The sequence below is a fragment of the Arvicola amphibius genome, chromosome 3 (genome assembly GCF_903992535.2).
Source record: "Arvicola amphibius chromosome 3, mArvAmp1.2, whole genome shotgun sequence".
In the NCBI taxonomy this organism is placed as follows: Eukaryota; Metazoa; Chordata; class Mammalia; order Rodentia; family Cricetidae; genus Arvicola; species Arvicola amphibius.
This window is the reverse complement of record NC_052049.1, coordinates 177,775,577-177,795,859: the sequence shown is the minus strand read 5'-3', so window position 1 is coordinate 177,795,859 and position 20,283 is coordinate 177,775,577. Positions and strand designations below refer to the sequence as shown.

The 20,283-nt window shown below is 43.7% G+C and overlaps 1 protein-coding gene across 9 annotated transcripts in view; it reads left to right on the top strand.

The window, feature by feature from the left end:
- Arpp21 (cAMP regulated phosphoprotein 21) overlaps window positions 1–15,114 on the top strand; it is a 142,747-nt gene extending 127,633 nt beyond the window's left edge. For all 9 annotated transcript variants that reach the window (XM_038321389.1, XM_038321392.1, XM_038321396.1 and 6 more), the window contains 2 exons: window positions 13,021–13,169; window positions 14,333–15,114. In XM_038321389.1, coding sequence (XP_038177317.1) covers window positions 13,021–13,169; window positions 14,333–14,590 — 407 coding nt within the window. In that variant the 3' untranslated portion in view covers window positions 14,591–15,114. The remainder of the gene's footprint in view (window positions 1–13,020; window positions 13,170–14,332) is intronic.
- The last annotated feature ends 5,169 nt before the right edge of the window (window positions 15,115–20,283 follow it).

The window sequence follows — 20,283 nt, the reverse complement described above, 5'->3', positions numbered from 1 at the left end:
CAGAGAGGGAAGGAGTTCTTTATTAAGAAGGCCACAATACCCCTGGGAAGAAGCCTCCAACTAAGTGAAAAAGTGGTTCAAGACCATGCAAAGTGGGAGCACAGAGCGGAAAGCAAAAACGCTGACATGTGTTGACCATTGGCCACCACTCATCTTTGGCCTACATCTCATAAGAGGGCTATCTGTCTACACTGACCTCCTCAACACAAAGACTGAGCCTATTTCACAAATAAGTAAAATGAAATTAAAGAAGGGATGCACCCCTTACTGAACTGTTGTTTGTTTTGTTCTGTTTTCAGAAAAGTGATAAGTGACCAGGTAGGAATTCAAGGCAGAAGTATGTTTTGGAACTTAACAGCTTGTTCAATCCAGGTAGCTACGTACTTCATGAAAGTTCAGTGACTATCAAAACCAGGTCCCTCTCTCTCTCTCTCTCTCTCTCTCTCTCTCTCTCTCTCTCTCTAAGGCACATGAGTATTCATGTGTGTAGGTGTATGGAGAGGCCTTACGTTTGTGGGGCAAGCACTTAACCAACTGAACTACCTTCCCCAACCCTCAAGGTGAGATCTCAAGATCAGCATGCACTCATGCAAACCCACCTTTCAGGCTGTAGCATGGCCTGACAGTAGTAGAAGAGCTGGAGACCAGCGCTTTGTAGTTCACCCTTCAATAGGCATTTGAGGTTCTGCAGAGACAGGCCAACACACAGCCCCCTGACCCAGGGGAATCACTGTTCTAGCCGGGAAAAGCAGAAGCAAAATGGGGAACCCAGATTGAGTAGTAAGTGGAGAACTGCTTTAAAAAGTCAGTCCCCAAGCCTCTTGGTGGATGAGCCCCATACAGTGCCTCACCTGGTTAGCTTTGGGTGTGGCCTCATGCCTCATTAGGGAGGGGCCATCTTCTGCAGCCCATGTTTGCATCGATGCACTAGGCTGAGATAGCAGGAATCTGGACACAAAGACTTCCTCTATTATCCTAAGAACTGATAGATCTGGCTGTGCCTTGTGGGGAAAGTACTCTGCCATCTGAAAGGCAACTTCAGGCAATGAGCTTGCGGCCATCTTCAGAAGCTCCAGCTGGGAACTTGTAAATCACTACTAACCAGGATGGAAGACTGGTGTTTCCCTCCAGTGCCTTGGGGTGACAGCAAGAGTTAACAAGTGACTGATCAGAACCATTTCCCTCCTACCCTGGAGCAGGCTGTAAAAAGTGAGGCTGCTCAGTAGGCAACAGAGACAGCCTGCAGGGGTGTGCATGTTGCCGGTGCTTGCATGCTACCATGCATGTGTGGAAGTCAGAGGGCAACCTTCATCAGATGGTTCTCTCCCTCCACCATGGGCTCCAGGGACTGAACTCAGGTCATCAAGCTTGCATGGCAAGTGCCTTTGCCCACTGCGCCATCTCACCAGCCCAACACAAACTAATTTGTACTGGATGTCTGATGGTTGCCTTGGTCCAGATAAAAACGATATTAGTAAACAACAGTTGCTCATACGAAGGATAAAAGATCTCCATTACTGCCATTCTAGCAATGACGATTATGAGTTAGGTGACTATGTGGAGGAACAAAAATTGTCTCTTGACTATCATTTGAGCGTATGATATCGTCTGGTGTCCAGAGGCTTTTGCTTTAGGGTCCTGAGTATTGGGATATTGATGTAATTAGAAAATCACAAGGAATCAGAAGTCATGTTCTCAGCTCTAACTGTAATGACAACTTTAAAAGTGTTTAGCCTTAGTTTGGGGAGAGATCTTAGGCAGTAAAATGCTTGCCATGTGAGAATAAGTACCTAAGTTCCACCTTTCAGAACCTATATTTTTTTAAAAAAAAAATCTCCTGAAAACAGGAAGAAACCAGATCCTGGTTAGCATGATTCTTCTCATGGGAACAATTCTCATCTGTTGCCTTTGTTTCCATCCAGGTCGCTATTATTTGCTGGACTTAGGCTTGACCTTTCTCTTTCATGCTGGCTTTGCAGCTCTTCTCTTTGTCCCTGTTCTGTATCCTCATGCACCATCTCCTCTCTACTTTCTGGATTCTCATCTCTGCTGGGTCTCTAGCTTTTCTACCTCTCCTCATGCTTTTATGGATTTTTCATTTCGACCACCTAGGGCATGAGTATCACCATGACTTATAGGCCCATTTCTAGTTCTCTCTCAGGTGTCAGTAACTCATATCAAGAGCAGTCATGCCCTATTGACTTCTACATCTATGCAGCATGACAAATGGCTTGCCTAAGCATTGGAGCCTTTCATTTGATTACTGATAACTAATAACACACTGGTGCCTCCAACTAAGGAGCTGCCAATCACTATGTACCCTAGGTCTGGGGTTCCTTCTCTACTTTCTTTCTGTCCCTGGGTCACAGGCCACAACACCTCACATTCTGAGCATCCCTTGGATGCTCCTAATTGCTACCGCTCCTACCCTGGCTCAGCTTTCTTGTCTTCATTGTTTCTCTTGGGTTATTGTTGTCCCCATAGACTTCCAGCCTTCAACTCTGCCTCTTGGATGGATTCAGGGCTATCTTTATAAACTTTCCCATCATTTCACTGCTCCATTTGTATCCTCATGCCCACTCTGCATACTGATCAGGTCTTTCAGTGTTAGATCTCATTTTATCATGCAGTGTTTAAGGCCCCGCAGTGTGAGCCTGATTCCACTTCTGTCCTCTTCATCGTCCCTCCCTGCATCTAACCACCTTTGAACTTATTTCTCACATCTCTGGCCTTTGCACGTGGGGGTCCCAATTCTTCCCACTTCATACCATTAGCATTTTCTGCTCACCTTCTGGGTAGAAACTTCTTCAGTTGTGAATCATGGCATCACTTAACTGGCCCAGAGTGGGTTGTGTAACTCACGGGTGGCAATAGAATTATGGGTTTACAAGGACAAAAATGAACTCAGCATCAAGTGTGGAGTGAATGCAAGAGTTTTCTGACAGTGCTCACCTATGTTACCTCACACAGCTTCACTTCACTGAAGCCTTGGCTGTCAACAGACAACATGCAGGCTTCGTGAAAACCATCACCTCATTGAACATCATTCACACCGCTACACTTTGGCTCAGATTCTAGACCATGGCATGTTATAAGTGGCAGTGTTTTGACTGTACATACAAAGTTTTTGCTCTTATAGAAATATGATGCTTTAATTACAGAAAACAAAGACTTTTAATATTTTCCTGTTGTCATTCCTCCAGATATAGGCATCACATTAGAATACCTTTGGATGGTTTTCATAAGCAAGCATGCCATATCATCAGTATAGGAGTTTTCTTTCATCTGTAATAGACATAATAGTTGTTTATATAATGAAAAACTTTAAAGAATTTTATTTATGGTTTATTATCAACAGATGTTTGGTGTACTGACTTTATATACCTGTAAGTTCTGAGTCAAGTCTGAAAAAAACTTCAGCTGGAAAGGACTTTGCAGGGGACGAGTTTGAAGCCTCTGCATACAAGGGCTAGTCAAAGAATCACCTGGAAGCCTTCTATTAGTTGCTGTCCATCCCGACACCCTGCGAGAGTAGTCTTTTCTTCAGTGGCCCCCGGAGTCTGAGATGTGGTCCTACTTTTCTCTCCTTCTCCACCTTCCCATCCATATCTGATTAGTGCCTTCTCCAGCCCTCATATAAACCCTGGGAGTGGCTACTATGGTAACTCAGATGTTAAATGGCAAAGAACAATCAATACATTGGAGGAAGGAAGATAGAAATAGCAGAAGTTGAAGTGAAGGAAAAACAAGGTTGCTTGACACAGACATTATTAGGATGGAGGTGAGTCAGAGCCACTGTTAAAACATCAGGGACTGTCTAACTGAAGAGACTCATGAGCGCCAATTCTCACTCCATAAGCATGGGGACCTGAGTTCAAACTTCCAGAACCCAGATCAGAAAGCAGATGTCTTAAAAAAAAATAAAATAAATAAATAAATAAATAAATAAATAAATAAAGCAGATGTCTTAGTATAAGCGTGTTATCCCAGTCCCAAGGAGAGGGAAATGGGCAGATTCCCAGGGATCAGTGACCAGCCAGACTACCCTTATTGAGGAACTTCAGGCCATTGAAAAATTCTACCTCAAAAATAAGGTGCATGGCTGCTGAGGAGCTGCTCCTGAGGTTGTCCTCTCTCCACATGCTCACACACATAAGGTGTACAGCACACATGTGCACACCCCACACAAGAATGCATACATGGAGATATATATATATATATATATATATATATATATATATATATATATGCTCAATAAATCATATTTTTTTTAAATATTCAGGAATTGTGCCAACTTGTTTCTAAACCCTTTATAGTTTGAATCCAGCAGCTGTAAGAATATTTGCTCCAGGGAAATTGGCAAGTGTGGTCAATAGGGACTGCCCCTTCTTGGATACACAGAAGCTTCCTGGGAGAGAGGATTTAGTTCGGTGGCAAAGCACTTGGCTTTCCTAGCAAGCTCAAGTCCAGACATTCATTCAGTCACCAACACATGTAAGAGAGAAGGGGCAGGACTAGCAGGGGGAGCTTCCTTGAGGTCACTGGCAATTGGTGTTAACATAAAGCCAGTTAGCCTTCTTCCATGTCCCTCAAGCGTACAACCTTGGTGGATCTCACAGATGACTGTCCCTGATGGGACACTTCCGAAGTGTGTGTGTGTGTCTCACCCGCTCCTACCACCTCTACCTAGGCTCCTATCATCGTTGTCTCTACCCCTGCTCCTTGATGGGGCTGCCTAGTAACAGAAACCAATGTTATTGTTAAGTCTTCCACTAGTTCAGCATTTGGGATCTAGTCCTATTAGTCTGGAAATGAACAAGATGCTCTATTTAATTGCTGGCAAATAATAACATACAAAGATTCCTTATATCAAAGAGCATTTTTGCATATGTGCTCCCACACATATGATATGCCTGTGTGTGTATGTATATGTGTTCTTGTGTGTGTGTCTGTGTGTGCCTGCACGTGCACATGAGTACATGACTGTAGAGAATGGACTCTGACAGCAAGTTTGACTCTTGGTTGTTTTTCCCGTTATTTACTGCGGCAGTTTCTCTCAGAGACCATAGCTTCCTGATTTGGCTAGCTCAGCTAGCCAGGTTGCCTAGAGACTCTCCTGCCTCCAAATCCTAAATGCTGGCATTGCTGGTGGCCTGCTCATGCCCTCCCAGGTTATATATGGGCTCTGAGGATCTGAACTCTGGGCCTCACACCGGCACAGAAAAAGCTTTATCAACTGAGCTGTCTGCTTAGACCCAAGGGGTCCTTTTGAGATATTACTTGTTACCTAAGAAAGAGCTTCTCAGTTGTGGTCATGCATAGTGGTGAATCTGTTAATGTAGAACTTACCTTCAGGTGGCCAGCCAGGGCTGGCTACACTTTTATACTCTGTAGCCATACAGATGGTCAGTAATGCTGACCTCATGGCTTGTAGCCTACTGACCAATGGGATAAAAATCTGTGGAAACAGGCACCAAGGGGCCAGTTGCCATAGCCTCCTCCATCTTCCTCTTGACCCCGCCCCCAGTTGTCTGTGGGAACTGCTCCTTCTGTGTGGTTCAGTGTCCTGCGCCCCACCCGACAAGCGTGCAGCATCATAATTAGCGGGGCCAGGTGAGACACAGGAACGCCGCGTTGTCCTCTGAGCCTCTACCCTCATTAAGAAAGTAAAATGTTGGCGAGTCTTGCAGGCAGCTTTCCTCCCTCCGGATTGCTGGAGCTCTTCGGCTGTCAGCGCAACACTCTGGGCCAGGAAAGTTCAGAGAATGACTTCAATAATATGACAGCCTCTTCCATTTAAAACGGAATTCAGCTCTGCTTCCCTCGGAGCCTTCATTGAAATTCTGCGCATGATCCATTCCTCTAGTCATTTAACAATGTCTCTCATGTTTGCCCTGATTTAAGGAAGAGAAAGAGAGAAAGAAAAGAAAAGAGAGAAAGGAGCCCAGCTTTGTATTTGTGATAACGCGGATCAGGGTAGTGTAATTGCGGGGAGGAGGCCCCCGGGCTGGCAGTAATAGGACGGCTCCTCTGATGTGTGCTGCCATCAGACAATGACCTGTGCATGGTTGTTCTCGGGGGACAGTAAAGAGGCTTTTAAGAATTACTCACTGTGAAGGATGAAAGCTAATGAGGAAAGGAGCAAGTGAGGAGAGAAGCGACTCTTCAGGAAGTCTGGCTCCACTTAGACCTGTCATGGCTCCCTTCAAAGTCATTAGGACAGGGTGGGTCTGTGCAGGAGGGGCCTGAGCATCACACATTCCCATGCAAGCGCCTCCCAAGTCAAGGCGCCTCCTTCCTGAGGAATCAGGCCACTAAATAATAAATATCAAGGGAAAGGAAGGGAATGGATGCAGAGACTACCAATAAGTAAGGTGAAAGAGGGCATTTATATCAAAGAAGGAGCCGCTCCTAATGGGCTTCAGCAGCACAAAAGGAAAAGGCAGTCTCCTATAGTCTGCTTCCTCCTCTAGAAGGCCAGACATGGGTCTTGAATCACATGTACCTGCAGACGGCATGGAGCAAAATGTCTCAGAGAAACTCAAAGCTTGCTTTTCCCCTGGACTGGCTTGTTAGACTGGGGGTGGGATGGGGGACTGGCCCCCCGGAGTGTGTGCTAGAATTGGATAGTGTCATCGAAAAACAGTGAAGTCAGATACATCTGGGGAACCTTGGGCTGCTGACCTCCTCATGCAGGATGTAGGTGAAGATGTCTTCCAGTTCAATGCCCAAAGGCTGCTCTCCTCTCTGAGGCATAAGGTGCTGGTCCACCTCAGGAGCCCACAGCTATACTGCACTATAAAGCTACATCCTGTACTCTTTGTCCACAGCCCCCTGGAACAAAGACTGTGGCTGCTGAGCTGGGACTGGCTTTGTGTTGTAGGGATGCAGCCTCTGGTGAAATGACAGAATCCACACAGTGAGACTAGATAGCAACAGCATATGCCCCAAAACACAAAGCTCTTCCAGCGGCCTGGGATGGGGAGGCATTTGTTTTTCCCAGTCCTTCATCTGATGACCTAGGTTGCTTTGCACATCCTCGTTTCTCCTCTTTCTCCCACCTATATTTGCCCTCAAAATCCTATGAATACTGCCTGCATCTCCACCAGCCAAGTGTTCTTCCTAGAGTTAACCAGTTGTCCAGGAGAGTTTAGACTGAGTGGATATCACACAGCATTAACTATCTGTGATAGTTTTAACTGTCAACTTGATACAACCTAAGAAGAGGGCCTCAGTTGAGGAATACCTGGATCAGTTTGGCCTGTGGGGGAACCTGTGAGAGATCGTCCCGATTCTTAATTGAGGTAGGAAGATCCATCATGAATATGGGCAGTATCCTTTCATGGGTTGTTAAGAATGCAAAAATTGGTTAAACATAAGCAGCAAGCAAGCAGGCAGCATGGATGCATTCACTTCTCTTTGCTTTGACTATGGATGTTACATGAATAGCTGCCAAGTTTCTACCTCAGTTTCCCCTCTGTGGTGGACAGAACTTGGGTCTATAAACTCCTTTCCTTAAGTTGCTTTTGGTCAGTTTAAGGGTGCAGCAGAATGAAACTGAAGTTTGCCTTGCTTGCTCTTCCAAGATCTTCAGAGTGTGATCTGTTTATTTGAATAGCCAGCAACCTCATTCTCCCATCCAAGGGTCCACCCACTGTCCCACCATCTGCATAGCTATCCTGCAGCACAGTTATTTAGTGCTAAGAGTTGGTTTTCACAAGGAAATCATGTTTCAGCTTTGATTTTCTTTCATACGAAGAGCATCTTGTTCAAAAACTGTGGGCCATAATTCTTTTCTTCATCTAACCGTTTTAACTATTGAGAAAACAATTAATGTACCAAATGGTCATTGAATACCTGCCACATGAGAGAGATTATGTTAGCTACAAGAGAGGGGGATGCCTGCATAATAAATAGTAATTCCACTGAGAGAGAAAGCATGAGGTTGCAGGGTCAGAAGTTACAGCATAAATTCTAGTTCTCTCTCAGAGTAGCTCCGAGTCCTTAATGATTTATTATATCTTTGCAAGTCATCATTTTCCATAAAAGGTGTTTCATGATAGTTACTGCTTCTCAGGATTCTGCAGCATCATGCCAAAGCACTTAACTCACTCTTGGCCTGAGCCTGGGTGATCAACACATATGGCTGACTAATCATGGATGATTTCAAAGCAGTGGAAGACTTGGAAGAGTCCATCAGAGCCAAGAACCAGAAAATGATGAAAATTTACAAAAGGAGGGGCCGGTTCGAGATAAGCAGTTTGTCTGCATGTTCATAACTAACTTTGCCGTTTTCAGAACTTCTGTGACCCTTCTATACACCTTAGACAAAAGCACAGAGTTTGAATTCAGAAGCAAGCTTTTCCAGAGGCAGTTCCTTGGGAATATAGGGATATATGTATCTTGGCTCTGCTGGGATAACGGTATGGTGTATATGCATGAGTATGTGTTTGTGCGGGTATAGGTGTACGTGTGTGTACATGCATGTCAAGGCCAAAGGTCAACATTGGAAGTCGTTTTCAATTCATGCCCACTCTGTTCATTGAGGCGGGGCCTCTCTATGGAAACCCAGAGCTCACAGATGTCTTGCTAGCCAGCCTGCTTCAGGATACCCTGTCTCTACTTTGACAGAATATTGCCTACCCAGCATTTATGTAGGTTCTGGGGATCAGAGCCTTGGTCCTCACACTGGCATGGCAAATACTCTACTCACTGAGCCATCACCCTAGTTAGGAAAAATCATTGTATTACACAGACTGTTAACTAACACTGGAAAAAGACATCCTACCACTTTAAAAATACTTCACTGCTAGCTCAACATGTACACCATACTGCTTGGGGAGATTAAGATAGCCAGAACTAACTTTCTGAGAAGTTCATTCTCTTGCCACTCTCCTGACTTCTAGTTTCCAGTCAACAGCAGCAGGCTTAACCCAAGTCCCCAAATGATGGCTACTGTGGGTCTTTCATTCATTTCCAGAGTGTTCCCTGTAGCTGAGCCTTTAAGTAAGAGTTAAAGTATCAGTCGCAACGATGTATCGTATAGATCATTTTACAGTCCAAGCTTTCGGTGTATTGCATCAGGACAAACTTTTATGTGATGATTAACCAGTCCCTCAAATGATCCCGAGCATTCAACCTCTCGTGCACTTTAAGCCCTTTTTCGGTTCTCAGATTTGCAAGGAGCAGACTTGTCCACTCTGCAAAGTCTCCACTCAGGAGAGTTGTTCTCTGGTGGCCGGGAGGCAGCCATCCACCCTTAACCTTTTCACTTTCAGAAAAAAAAAAAATGGCACACGTGACTTGAAAATTGAATCAATCTTGACAGAGTATAAAATAATCAAAACAGCTAATGTCTTCATCATTTCCGGAGCAAGCCCATCAGGCAGAAGGGTGTTGCCTTTTATCCTCTGTTTAAGATGTATGATGGCTGACTAATCCTCAATAAATATGAAAGAGCGACCATTTCACAGCTACCAACTGACAAACTGGAACACATTTTTCATTTGAGCCGGCAAGATAAGCAGGCTGCCGGGGCTCTGCCATCTCTGCCTCAGACAAAGGCTGTCCCAGGCAGAAGCTGCTGGTTCATTCTTGGGTCAGCACTATGTTATTTTTAGATCTCTGCATCTGCACAGGAGCTCAGCTTACATTCCCAGCAGCCTCCTGTCACAGGGACCCCTCCATAGCCCACCTTCCCTGGCATAATTTAAAGAAATGGGTACCTCCAATTAAACCATTCCAGATGGAAAGTTCTTGCCTAGAGAGCGAATTGAGAAGCGAATGGGATTCATGAATATAAATTGAGCCTCCCTTACACTTCAGTTTTCATCTCAAATTGAAGACCCCCTCCCCCATAAATCCTTATTTGCCTTAAGTGTGTTTGCTGTGGGACCCGGGTGCGGAGCTGCTAGCATATTGCTATGCATAACCAAATGCCAGCTCTCACAAATCATCCCGGGATGAGGCCTGGGGAGGGAGAGGTTGCATGTCGCTGCACCTGTGCACCCATGAAGGCTGTGCAGCTTTGCAGGCGGCTGTGCCCTATGTGGAGATGGGGCAGCCCCACACACTTTGCCTGTCCTTGAAGATTACCTTTATTTTTATACAAAGGAATTCCTTCTCCCTCTCTCCTTCCTTCCCTTCCTCCCTTCCTCCCTCCCTCCCTCTGTCTACCACACAACCCCTCAACATCTTTACACCCCTGTTCTTTCTCTGTTCTTTCCCCTTCCCCTTAGTTTCCCTTTAGCAATGGTGCTGGTGGATAAATCTCTTCTCAGCCGCACCACTTTATGTATTTATTTTAACACAGTGACTCTGTGGAAGGGTGAGGGAGGTCGATCAGCAAACATGTAACTAAGCTTTGGACCTTAGACCTCTGTCTCCCTCGTTCCTCTCGCCTCATCTTCTTCACGGCTCCTCTGCTCCTCATGTGTTTGATTACCTAGAGCAGTGGCTCTCAACCTTCCTAACGCTGTGACGCTTTTAATACAGTTCCTGGTGTTGTGGTGACCCCAACCATAAGATTATTTTCATTGCTACTTCATAACTGCAATTTTCCTACTTTATGAACCGTATTGTAAATATCTGTGTTTTCTAATAGTCTTAGGTGACCCTCGTGAAAGGGTCATTCAACAACCACAAGGGGTCACGACCCACAGGTTGAGAACCACTCTTCCAGCGGCTACACATAGTCAGTAAAAGATCCATTGAGATCCTGAATATTAAAAGATTGCCCTCGGTTTCCAGGCAGAAATGGGCCTCTGCTACAATACTCCCAGTGGTATAACCTTGTCAGTGAGTTCACATTGCCTGCTCTCTGCTACAAAACCAAATGGTAAGGAAGAATACAGCTCATAAATGATCATAACTCTTCCACAACAATATCGAGTTATTTTCTTATGTGTGCAACAATGTGTGCTACAAAGAAATCAGATGAAATGGTAACATAGTCTTAGATTGTCTTTTCAGGAAATGTGTCTTTTGTGTATGTAGGTTCTCTCTCTCTCTCTCTCTCTCTTTCTCTCTCTCTCTTTGTGTGTGTGTGTGTGTGTGTGTGTGTGTGTGTGTGTGTGATTCTTCAGGTGTTACTGCTTTTCTTTTTAATTTAGTGTCCTTCGCTGGCCTGGGAATCACCCTCAGACTAGGCTGGAAAGGCAGCAACCGGGATCTGCCTTTCTCTGCCTCCCTAGCCCTGAGTTTACAAGTGTCTGTAAGATTTGCTTCTTTTGAACAACAATTCTAGGGGTTGAGCTCAGGTCCTCCTGCTTGCAAGGCATCTACCCCCTGCCAGACCTCCTGATGTAAACTACATGGCCACTGAATACGTGAGTTAGAATGGAGGGTGAAGACCACAGAAACCATCTTTTTAAAAAATGGACTTGAACACCTCTGTACCGAGACCTTTTGAGAAGCGGTGTTTAAAACTTTTGTGATAATAAACAGGGTGTGCAGTGGGAATAAAAAATAAGAGGACACACGGGATAAAAGATGCCTTTAGAAACAGGCAGATTCAACCTCTGCCTGTAGGCACTGAGCAGACCTCCCGACTGGACCTATCCCAGCTTGTTATCTACCGCCCCCCCTTACCAACACTTTGCTCCAAATCGATCTGGAGAATAGGACTGGGCTTTTAACTCAGTGACTTCCTGCAGCCACCTTCCCATGATTATTTCTGATAGAAATGAAGATGTATATTTATACAGCCAAGTGGTTACTTCCACAAAGGGCTATAATTTTGTCTTTCCTCACTATGAAGTCGCAGCATTCACAAGTACGCAATGCGTGGCATTTATTAACAATGTATGTGCGTTCTGCATTCTTGTTTCATTTTTAGAATCAGGTTGTACAACTTCTCTCAGTGTCTGTGGTAAGAGTCTCCTCTCTCATCCTCAATTTCTCGGTGTTGTACATTGTATAAGCGCTGGACACACCTTATTTTACAGCAGGGGCTGAAGCTGTGTGTTTATTTACCACCGTATCAACCTATCTAAATCGTAACTCTCTTCAAAGTTTATAGGAACGGTTCTTTATCGTTTTTTACAATGCATTTTGAACTACCTGTTTTGAGGACAAGAATGAATAGATCAAATCTGCTTTATCACTTAGAAAAAGAAAGAAAAGAAGGCCAACTAACAAATGAACAAAAACATATCATTTAAAAAAATATTGTATTCTATACTATCCCATGAGTGTTCATGACTGTTTATTGGGTACTTTACTAGAATGTTCTCTTGGGAGTGAGTTGTTGAACAGAATAAAGATACAGTATTCTTTTCTCTGCTGACACATTTTCTCCAGTGCATGTTAAATTGTTCAGCACAGGGAGTCATTTTGTTCATGTAGAACATGACCAGGTAGACTATGTGAAAAGCGTGTTTGGCGGTATCTACATACATGAAACTAGCTTGGAAGACTGGGAAGCTAAGGGAAGCAGTTATTTAAACTAAAACATCCGTAATCATCTGAAATTAGTGAGATCGTTGAAGAAGCCAAACAGGAATGCTGTAATTTATGATGTCAAGAGAGGCCTCTGTGTAATGAAGAATTAATCATAGCCACATATGCTCCTTGGACAAGTCTTTGTAACAATAGAAATACTAGGTTTTCATTAGACAATTCTACATAACAATAGAAATGTCAGGTGTTTTTTTTTTTTTTTTTTTTTTTTTTTTTTTTTTTTAGTATCCTATGCAGCATTGGAAATGTCAGGGGGTTTTCACTGGGCCATTCTTTGTAATAACAGAAATATTAGAAGCTTTTCATTGGGTTGTTTTATGTAGCAATGGAAATGTCAGTAGACCTTTTGAAACCGTGCTATTGTCCATGCCTTGAGATTCTTTTAGAAAACTTTTCATTCTCAGGAAACAAACACCTGGATAGCATAATCACTGCATGGAAACTGTGATGTCTGAGACTCACAAGTGCTCGCACCCTGAGCAATGCCTCAAACTCTCTCTGTTCCAGCCTCTTACAATCCATTCAGAAGGCTCTTTTTTCTCTCTCTCTTACCTTTTGCAGGTTACCAGCCAGTCTTGACTGGTCAGCAGGGCTTCCAAGGCCTGATGGGAGTACAGCAGTCACCTCATGGCCAGGGTGTGATGAGCAATCAGCAAGGAACCCCAGTACAGGGCGTGATGGTCTCCTACCCAACCATGTCTTCTTATCAGGTGCGTGCCAGCAGCAGGAAAAGCCCCCCCCCCACCTGACCGCCACAAGCTCCCACTTTCCAGAGTAAACACTGCAGGACGTTCCCTGTGGAGGGCAGTTAGTAGGGTCATGGATTCCTGACACGTCCACACATCAGTTGACTTGGATTGAGATATAGAAGGAGAAAAATTGTGCAGGTGCCATTCCAAATGTCTGGGCTTTTCAATGCTAAACTGAATTTGTTTCCATATAAACTTCCTATTCATAGAAGGAAATCCTTTATTAGTATTCTATACAGGGAGACCCTTTGGGCACTCTATTAAAATGATATTTGATAGAAAACCAAATATGGTTTTTTTTGTATTCACTCAAGTAAACTTCCTTCTACCCCAGTTTCAAGTTATTACAGATATTTAAAGGTCATCCCGGATGCATCTAAAGCACAATAATGCCAGCACGAGCCCATTCCCAGAACAGGGCAACCTGAATCTTTAACACAAGTGATGTATGCTTTCAGAGTTTGTCACCTGAAAAGCCTTCTAGGAGAAGAAATGAGGAGCAAGTAAGGTTTGGTCATTCAGTTTAGCTGTGCTGGGTGCCCTAGGTTTAAAGAAGCTGACTCACCCCTTCTACCTGGACAAAAGCCCCTCCATCCTAAAGAAGGCTCCAAGCTACCTCCCATGAAACCAGAAAGGGGAATGGTTTTGCACACCGAGAGAAAGCTAGAGGGGTATCCAGATACTGTCCTGGGGCCAAGAAAAAAGGCAGGGGAGGAAGAGCGGGAAGATGGGAAGCAGACTCTTAAGAGTTCACACATCGCAACATCTGCTGCCTCCTGGGATATGTCCTTGCCATACTTCCAGTTTTTATTTTTTATTTCCAACAGAGATATACTTACCCAAATGGTATCCATCCTCCACATGCAACCTATGGCCTATGGGCTACCTGCATCCCAGGATACTTGTGAATGTGGTACAATGGATTATAAGACATGCCACCATTCATACAGTCAGCCAGATTGAGTGACTTTCTCCGAGGGAAAATAACTGATAAATGATAGGCACAGGATTATGAACCTGTTAAGTCCAACTCAAGCACTCGAGTGATATTTCTGACACCATACCCTTCCCTGGACACATCAAAGCAATCTTTTTACACAGACTTTTGCTTGTGTCTTACACAGGTGCCAATGACCCAAGGTTCTCAAGCAGTGCCCCAGCAGACATACCAACCGTCAATTATGCTGCCCAACCAGGCAGGTCAAGGGTCACTCCCAGCCACCGGAATGCCTGTGTACTGTAACGTCACGCCGCCAACCCCTCAGAACAACCTAAGGTTGATGGGTCCACACTGCCCTTCCAGCACGGTTCCTGTCATGTCTGCTAGCTGCAGGACAAACTGCGCAAGCCTGAGTAACGCAAGCTGGCAGGTCAAGTTCTGAGAGCTGGGGCTGCCTGCGGGCCACTTTGTCAGAGGGTAACTCACAGCCTTCACGGGAGGAGGAGACGCGCGCAACTGGCTGAGGACTTCCGTATTCACTCAAAACTCAAAGGACTGCTGCTGGTGTTCTGTACAAACTAATCAAAGACTAACACATACATTAGCTGGTTAATGGTGCATATCTCCGTCATGTCTGCTAGGTCTGCCTTTGTAGCTTAGCTAGTGACATGAACTCATCAAGGTAAGATTTTCTCCTACCACTGAATACCACTGTGTAGATTACAATATCCCTGATTCGGATTAGTTTTGTACTTTGTGTTGAGTTTGTGATGCTAAAAGTATTTAAAAAATATATAAATTAAATCACACTGTACCAAAGCTGCAATGGAAGAAGAGAGCTAAGGAATGGAAGGAATAATTTATATACACTATAGAGTTTTCTTTTTTAAATGGATATATATGGTATTGTAGTGTTTAATCCAAATAAAAGCTTATTTGACCTTGTGGAGGAAGGTCATGTTTTTACCACCAGTTTGTTTCGGCCTCTCTTTCAACATGTTATTCACTTGTTTATTCGATGTTTTTATTAGCAGATACCAATTATACAGGATGGGCTTCATCATAACGTTTTTAGACATGTGTGGAATGTGTTTTGGTCACATTGAACCTCAGTGTTTCCTCACGCTTTCACGGCCTCCATCTTGTTACCCCTCCCTCTTCTAAATCTGCTCCCCTGAGTCCAAGGCACTTTTTGCTTGCTGGTTTGTTTTTGATGAATCAATGAATTTCACGGGAGCTCCTTACAAAAGCAAGGGTAGGGGGTTATTTACAGGAGCATGCCCAGTGACCCACTTAGGGAAAATTCTCTCATCTCCCACCAACGATTAACTGCCTATAAATCCTCGTGGGGGGGGATGTGTCATATGCCTCCCCTCCCATGACAGGATGTTGACAGGCCCCATTTTGTGCAGGTAATCATAGCGTCTGTGACCTCAATTGTGCCACAGTGTCATGCCTGGAAGACAGTGTTCAGGACACTCCACCTTTTCCTGAAACTCTTGGGTTCTTCCATCCCAACCTCTGCGGTGTCCCCTGTGTTTCTGACGGGGATGGCAGAGAAGTTTCACTTAGGACGGAAGATTCCCTATCAGTTTGTGTTTGATTGGCGTCACCTCCTATCCTTCTGGGCAGCATCTTGTGTATGCTGCGTGGAAAAGTGGGTGGTCCCAGGTGTTTGGGGTTGAATGGCGTCTCTCCAAGAAATACCACAAGCAAACATGACCACCAATAGCTCCTCATCCCGATAACCATTATTATAAGGATCCTGAATACAAGATGATATCCATGCCGTTGCTTTAATCATAGGAATATTGGAGGTGTATAGCTATACCGTACCTACTAGGAAGTTCTAAATGCTGTTAGTAAGCATGCCCACCCTGCACCGAGTCTTCTTCTGTCTTTATTGGAGTTCAGCTGTGTACCTGGATGATACATTTGTCTATAGTAATATAGAAGAGCTACAGTCGGATTCCCCCTGTGATTCTAGACTGTGTATTCCAAACTACCACTGGATTTGACAGCAAGTCAACAACTCAAAGGTGCTGACATTTGTCCTGGTGACTGGAAAGGAGATCGAAGCACAAAGGCTAGAACATCTGTACACAGATGTAAGATGGCTCTCCAATCCCTCCATGCATAATTCCCTATGGGGCTCATAGTTAGGACAACATTTCAAAAATAATAACTGAACTCCAGACCCTGAGGACTGGCCCCTGAGAAAATGTTTATTTGAGGCAATAAAACCTCCTAGCTTTCATCTTAATACCACTGCATACTAATTGCTTCATGGCTTATATTTCCTGCTGAAAATTCGTTATGGGAATGGTATCAGGGAAATTCTCATTGGTTTTTATTTGATCACATTTTCTACATGGGGATTTTCCATTTTCATGTTGTTTAGCTCTGGGTAGAGTTAAGCACTTAAACACCCTGCTTAGTGGATTATCATCTCTCTCTGTCTATCGTTTTTCTTTACCCTTTCAAATGGAGCTTTTGTGCTATTCCAATTAAGTTCACTCCTTGTGAAGTCTGTTCCATTTTCCCATATCTGGGTGTACTTATTTTTTCATCAAATTAATCCCTGACCATGAAAAGTGTTTATATATATATATATATATATATATATATATATATATAATTGAGCCATTGAACTAATAACTACACTGAAGACAGAATATGTTTCCAGCTAATCTCTTTCCCTTATGGAAGGAGGGTCTTGATAAATATGGATTAATTTTTAATTACATTTATTTATTTTATTTACTCTGTGTGTGTGTGTGTGCGCGCGCACGCGCGCACATGCCCTGTTGCACATGTGAAAGTCATAGTACAACTTCTTGCAGGAGTCACTTTTCTCCTTCTACCATGGGGGTTCCAGGGATGGAGTTGAGCTCTCCCATCGATGACAACCATCTTTACCCTCTGAACCATCTCACCAGCCCAGATTCGCTTTTCAAACACATTCTCTATTCAGCCTTCACGTTGATTCTAAGTCAAATACTCTAATTCTGAATTGGAATGCTTGCCTTTACACCATAGAACTTTGGGAAGTTTGGGTCTTTGTTTTATGATTCCTAGAATTGCTGGGCCTCTTGCTTCTGTGGATTCAGACCTTAAACATGCTAATGGTAAAGACAGGTTTTATATTTATATATGATTTTTCCAATGTTGTTTAATGCCAATCGTTCTTTCCACCTTCCTTCGCTAATTTTTCTTTTTTTGAGACAAGTCTTACCATGTAACCATGGCTGTCCTTGAACTCACTATGTAGACCAACTTGTCTCAACCTCAAAGAGACCTACCTGCCTCTGCCTCTGCCCCTGCCTTTCTTGCTGGGATTAAACACAGTGTACCTCCATGCCTTGCTTCTAGTATTTTTCTTGCATTAGAATATTTAAATTTGCTATGTAGGATGATGGTTTCTTAAGTGAAGCATATTCAAAATTTAATTTATTGTCAAGAGAACATTCAAAGTGTTTTTCAGCTCATTTAATAATTTTATCTTCATCATATTTTAATTATAGATGATTAGGCTTATAAGCTTAGGTGAAGATATTAATATACAGATACTTAGAAAATAAATACATGGGTAAATAATTAAAGTCATCTCTAATGATCTCCTACACCTCTGTGTAAATATAAAAGAGAACACTGATGACTTATACAAACTTTTATTACATGGTTGATTACATCCTAGTTATTCAGGACCATTTCAAACAGGAGTACAAATGCACTGAGGGGCTTTGCCTTACTCTTGTGGATTTTGTCTTGACAGTGCTCTGACAGTAAATGTTCCGACTCACAGATCATGGTGCTGCTGTTTTAACACACTTCTGTGGGATATGAGGAGGGGCAGGGGTGTGCCAGCATTAGCGAAATAAGATTATGTAACTGTGACTATAGTTTGAAGACTGAAATAGGGCTGTAAATCACCATTAGCAATGTGAGCCCTTTGTGAAAAACACATTTTTAAAAGACTGACTTAGAAAAATCAAATACAGTGAGGGGGAAGCAACAGAGATGGAGTTCTGAGCTCTCATAGAGGGCGTATTGAGATTCTCATTCTGCTTTTGACAGCCGTCAAGTTGTGACTGAAACGTGGGCGCTCCACACTCTTCCTCCCTCTGTAGCACACACAGGTCCACGAGTTGCCCATGGCTGCAGCTCCACCATTCACTGTTCCCTGGGATTTATATCACAGGTGCCTTGATCACTTACAAACCAAAGTTAATACTGAAGATGCCTCACCTTCAAAGTTAAGCTGAAATAGATCTTTGGGGATTCTCAAAATATAGTAGGCATGATATTTTCAATAGATGGAAAATAAGGGTCTTATTCCCAAAAATGTTTTCCTTGGAACAGTTTTTTGTTGTTTTTTTTTTTTTTTATCTGTGTACATGTGATATTTGAGGTAGGGGCATGCATACATGCTCCCAGTTTTAACATGCAAGGCATGCTGGCTCTCACCAAGCACTGGAGGAGGCACAGGCAAGCAGGTCCCTGAGTTAAAGCTTATGAAATGATAACGCGTGCACATGCACACCGTGGCATATGTGTGGGCATCAGAGGGCAACTCCAGGAGTCAAGCCACACCTTACATATCGAGCCTGGGTCTCCAGCTCCTTGCTGAGAGTGACAGGCTAGCTTACCTGGGAGCTCCTGGGGACTCACCAGTGCCTACCTCTACCCTTGTGTCTAATTGTGGAGGTGCTGCAATTACAAATGTGCAGTACCACATAGAGCTTTATGTGGGCCTTGGGGATAAAACTCGGGTCCTCATACTTGTGCAGCAAGCACTGCAACCACTGAGCATCTCCTTGAACCCAGAACATTTTCTGCTCCATGCTACTTACAACTGCCATGTGAAATGGGTGGTTTCTAGGGCAATTATAGAGGAAAGGTTGATAAAGATGAGCATTGTTTTCATATTGTTAAAAGCTATATCATTTCTGGAAACCCTTAGCATATTAACTAATAAATTTCCAAAAGGCAGCCATAATTTTTATAGTTTTGCCAAAAAGTCACCTTCAGTCACAGACTATATCAAAAGATTAATTTTAGCTGGTCAGTAGTGGCGCACGCCTTTAATCCCAGCAAAGGGGAGGCAGAGGCAGGCGGATCTCTGTGAGTCTGAGGCCAGCCTGGTCTACAAGAGCTAGTTCCAGGATAGGTTCCAAAGCTACAGAAAAAAACCTATTTCGAAAAACCCCCAAAAGAAAAAACCTATGAGGAGCTAGTTACGGAAGGAGCTGGTGAGACGGCTCAGCAGATAAGCACACCTGTTGATGATCTTCCAAAGGCTCTGATTTGGGTTTCAGCATCACCTGGCAGCATACAACCATCAGTAACTCTGGACCTGGGGAATCCGATGCCTCCTTTGAACTCTCTGAGTACAAAGCATGCATGTAATATGCAGACATTCATGTGGATTAAAAACAACACACATCCTTAAACAGGTGTGTATGTGTGTGTGTGCATGTGTGTGCATGTGTGTGTGTTATAAGCCAGCCTGGTGGCTCACATCCAGCACCAAAGGAGACAGAGGCAGGCAGCTCTCTGACTTCAAGCCCAACCTAACCTACAAAGTGAGATGTTGTCGTGTGAGTGTGTGTATGTGTGTGTGTGTGTGTGTAGATACAGATAAAGATATAGATAGGCAATTCACATTTGCATATATTTGTATCATACATTTATGAAAATCCTAAAATAGTAGCCTATTTAGAACTCAGTGGCGACCATGTTCTGTCTCTAAATGCAATGCCACAGCCCCACTCCTGACAGCTTTTGGCATTGCCACGTTTGCACCACAGCATGGTGCATGAATCTGGAAGGAATCGTTGTAATGTCATACTTCTGGTTTGTCACCTTTAAATTCCTGATGATGAAGGACTCTCCATTCTGTCTATAGTCTGTAGTCACATAGGTAAAAAGTGTGAAAGTATAGTTGTCCCTAGTGGTTCCTCACACACACGTGATCAAGTGCAATGACAGTGATTTAGAGTATCATTTTTTTTTTTTTTTTTGTTTTTCGAGACAGGGTTTCTCTGTGGCTTTGGAGCCTGTCCTGGAACTAGCTCTTGTAGACCAGGCTGGCCTCGAACTCACAGAGATCCGCCTGTCTCTGCCTCCTGAGTG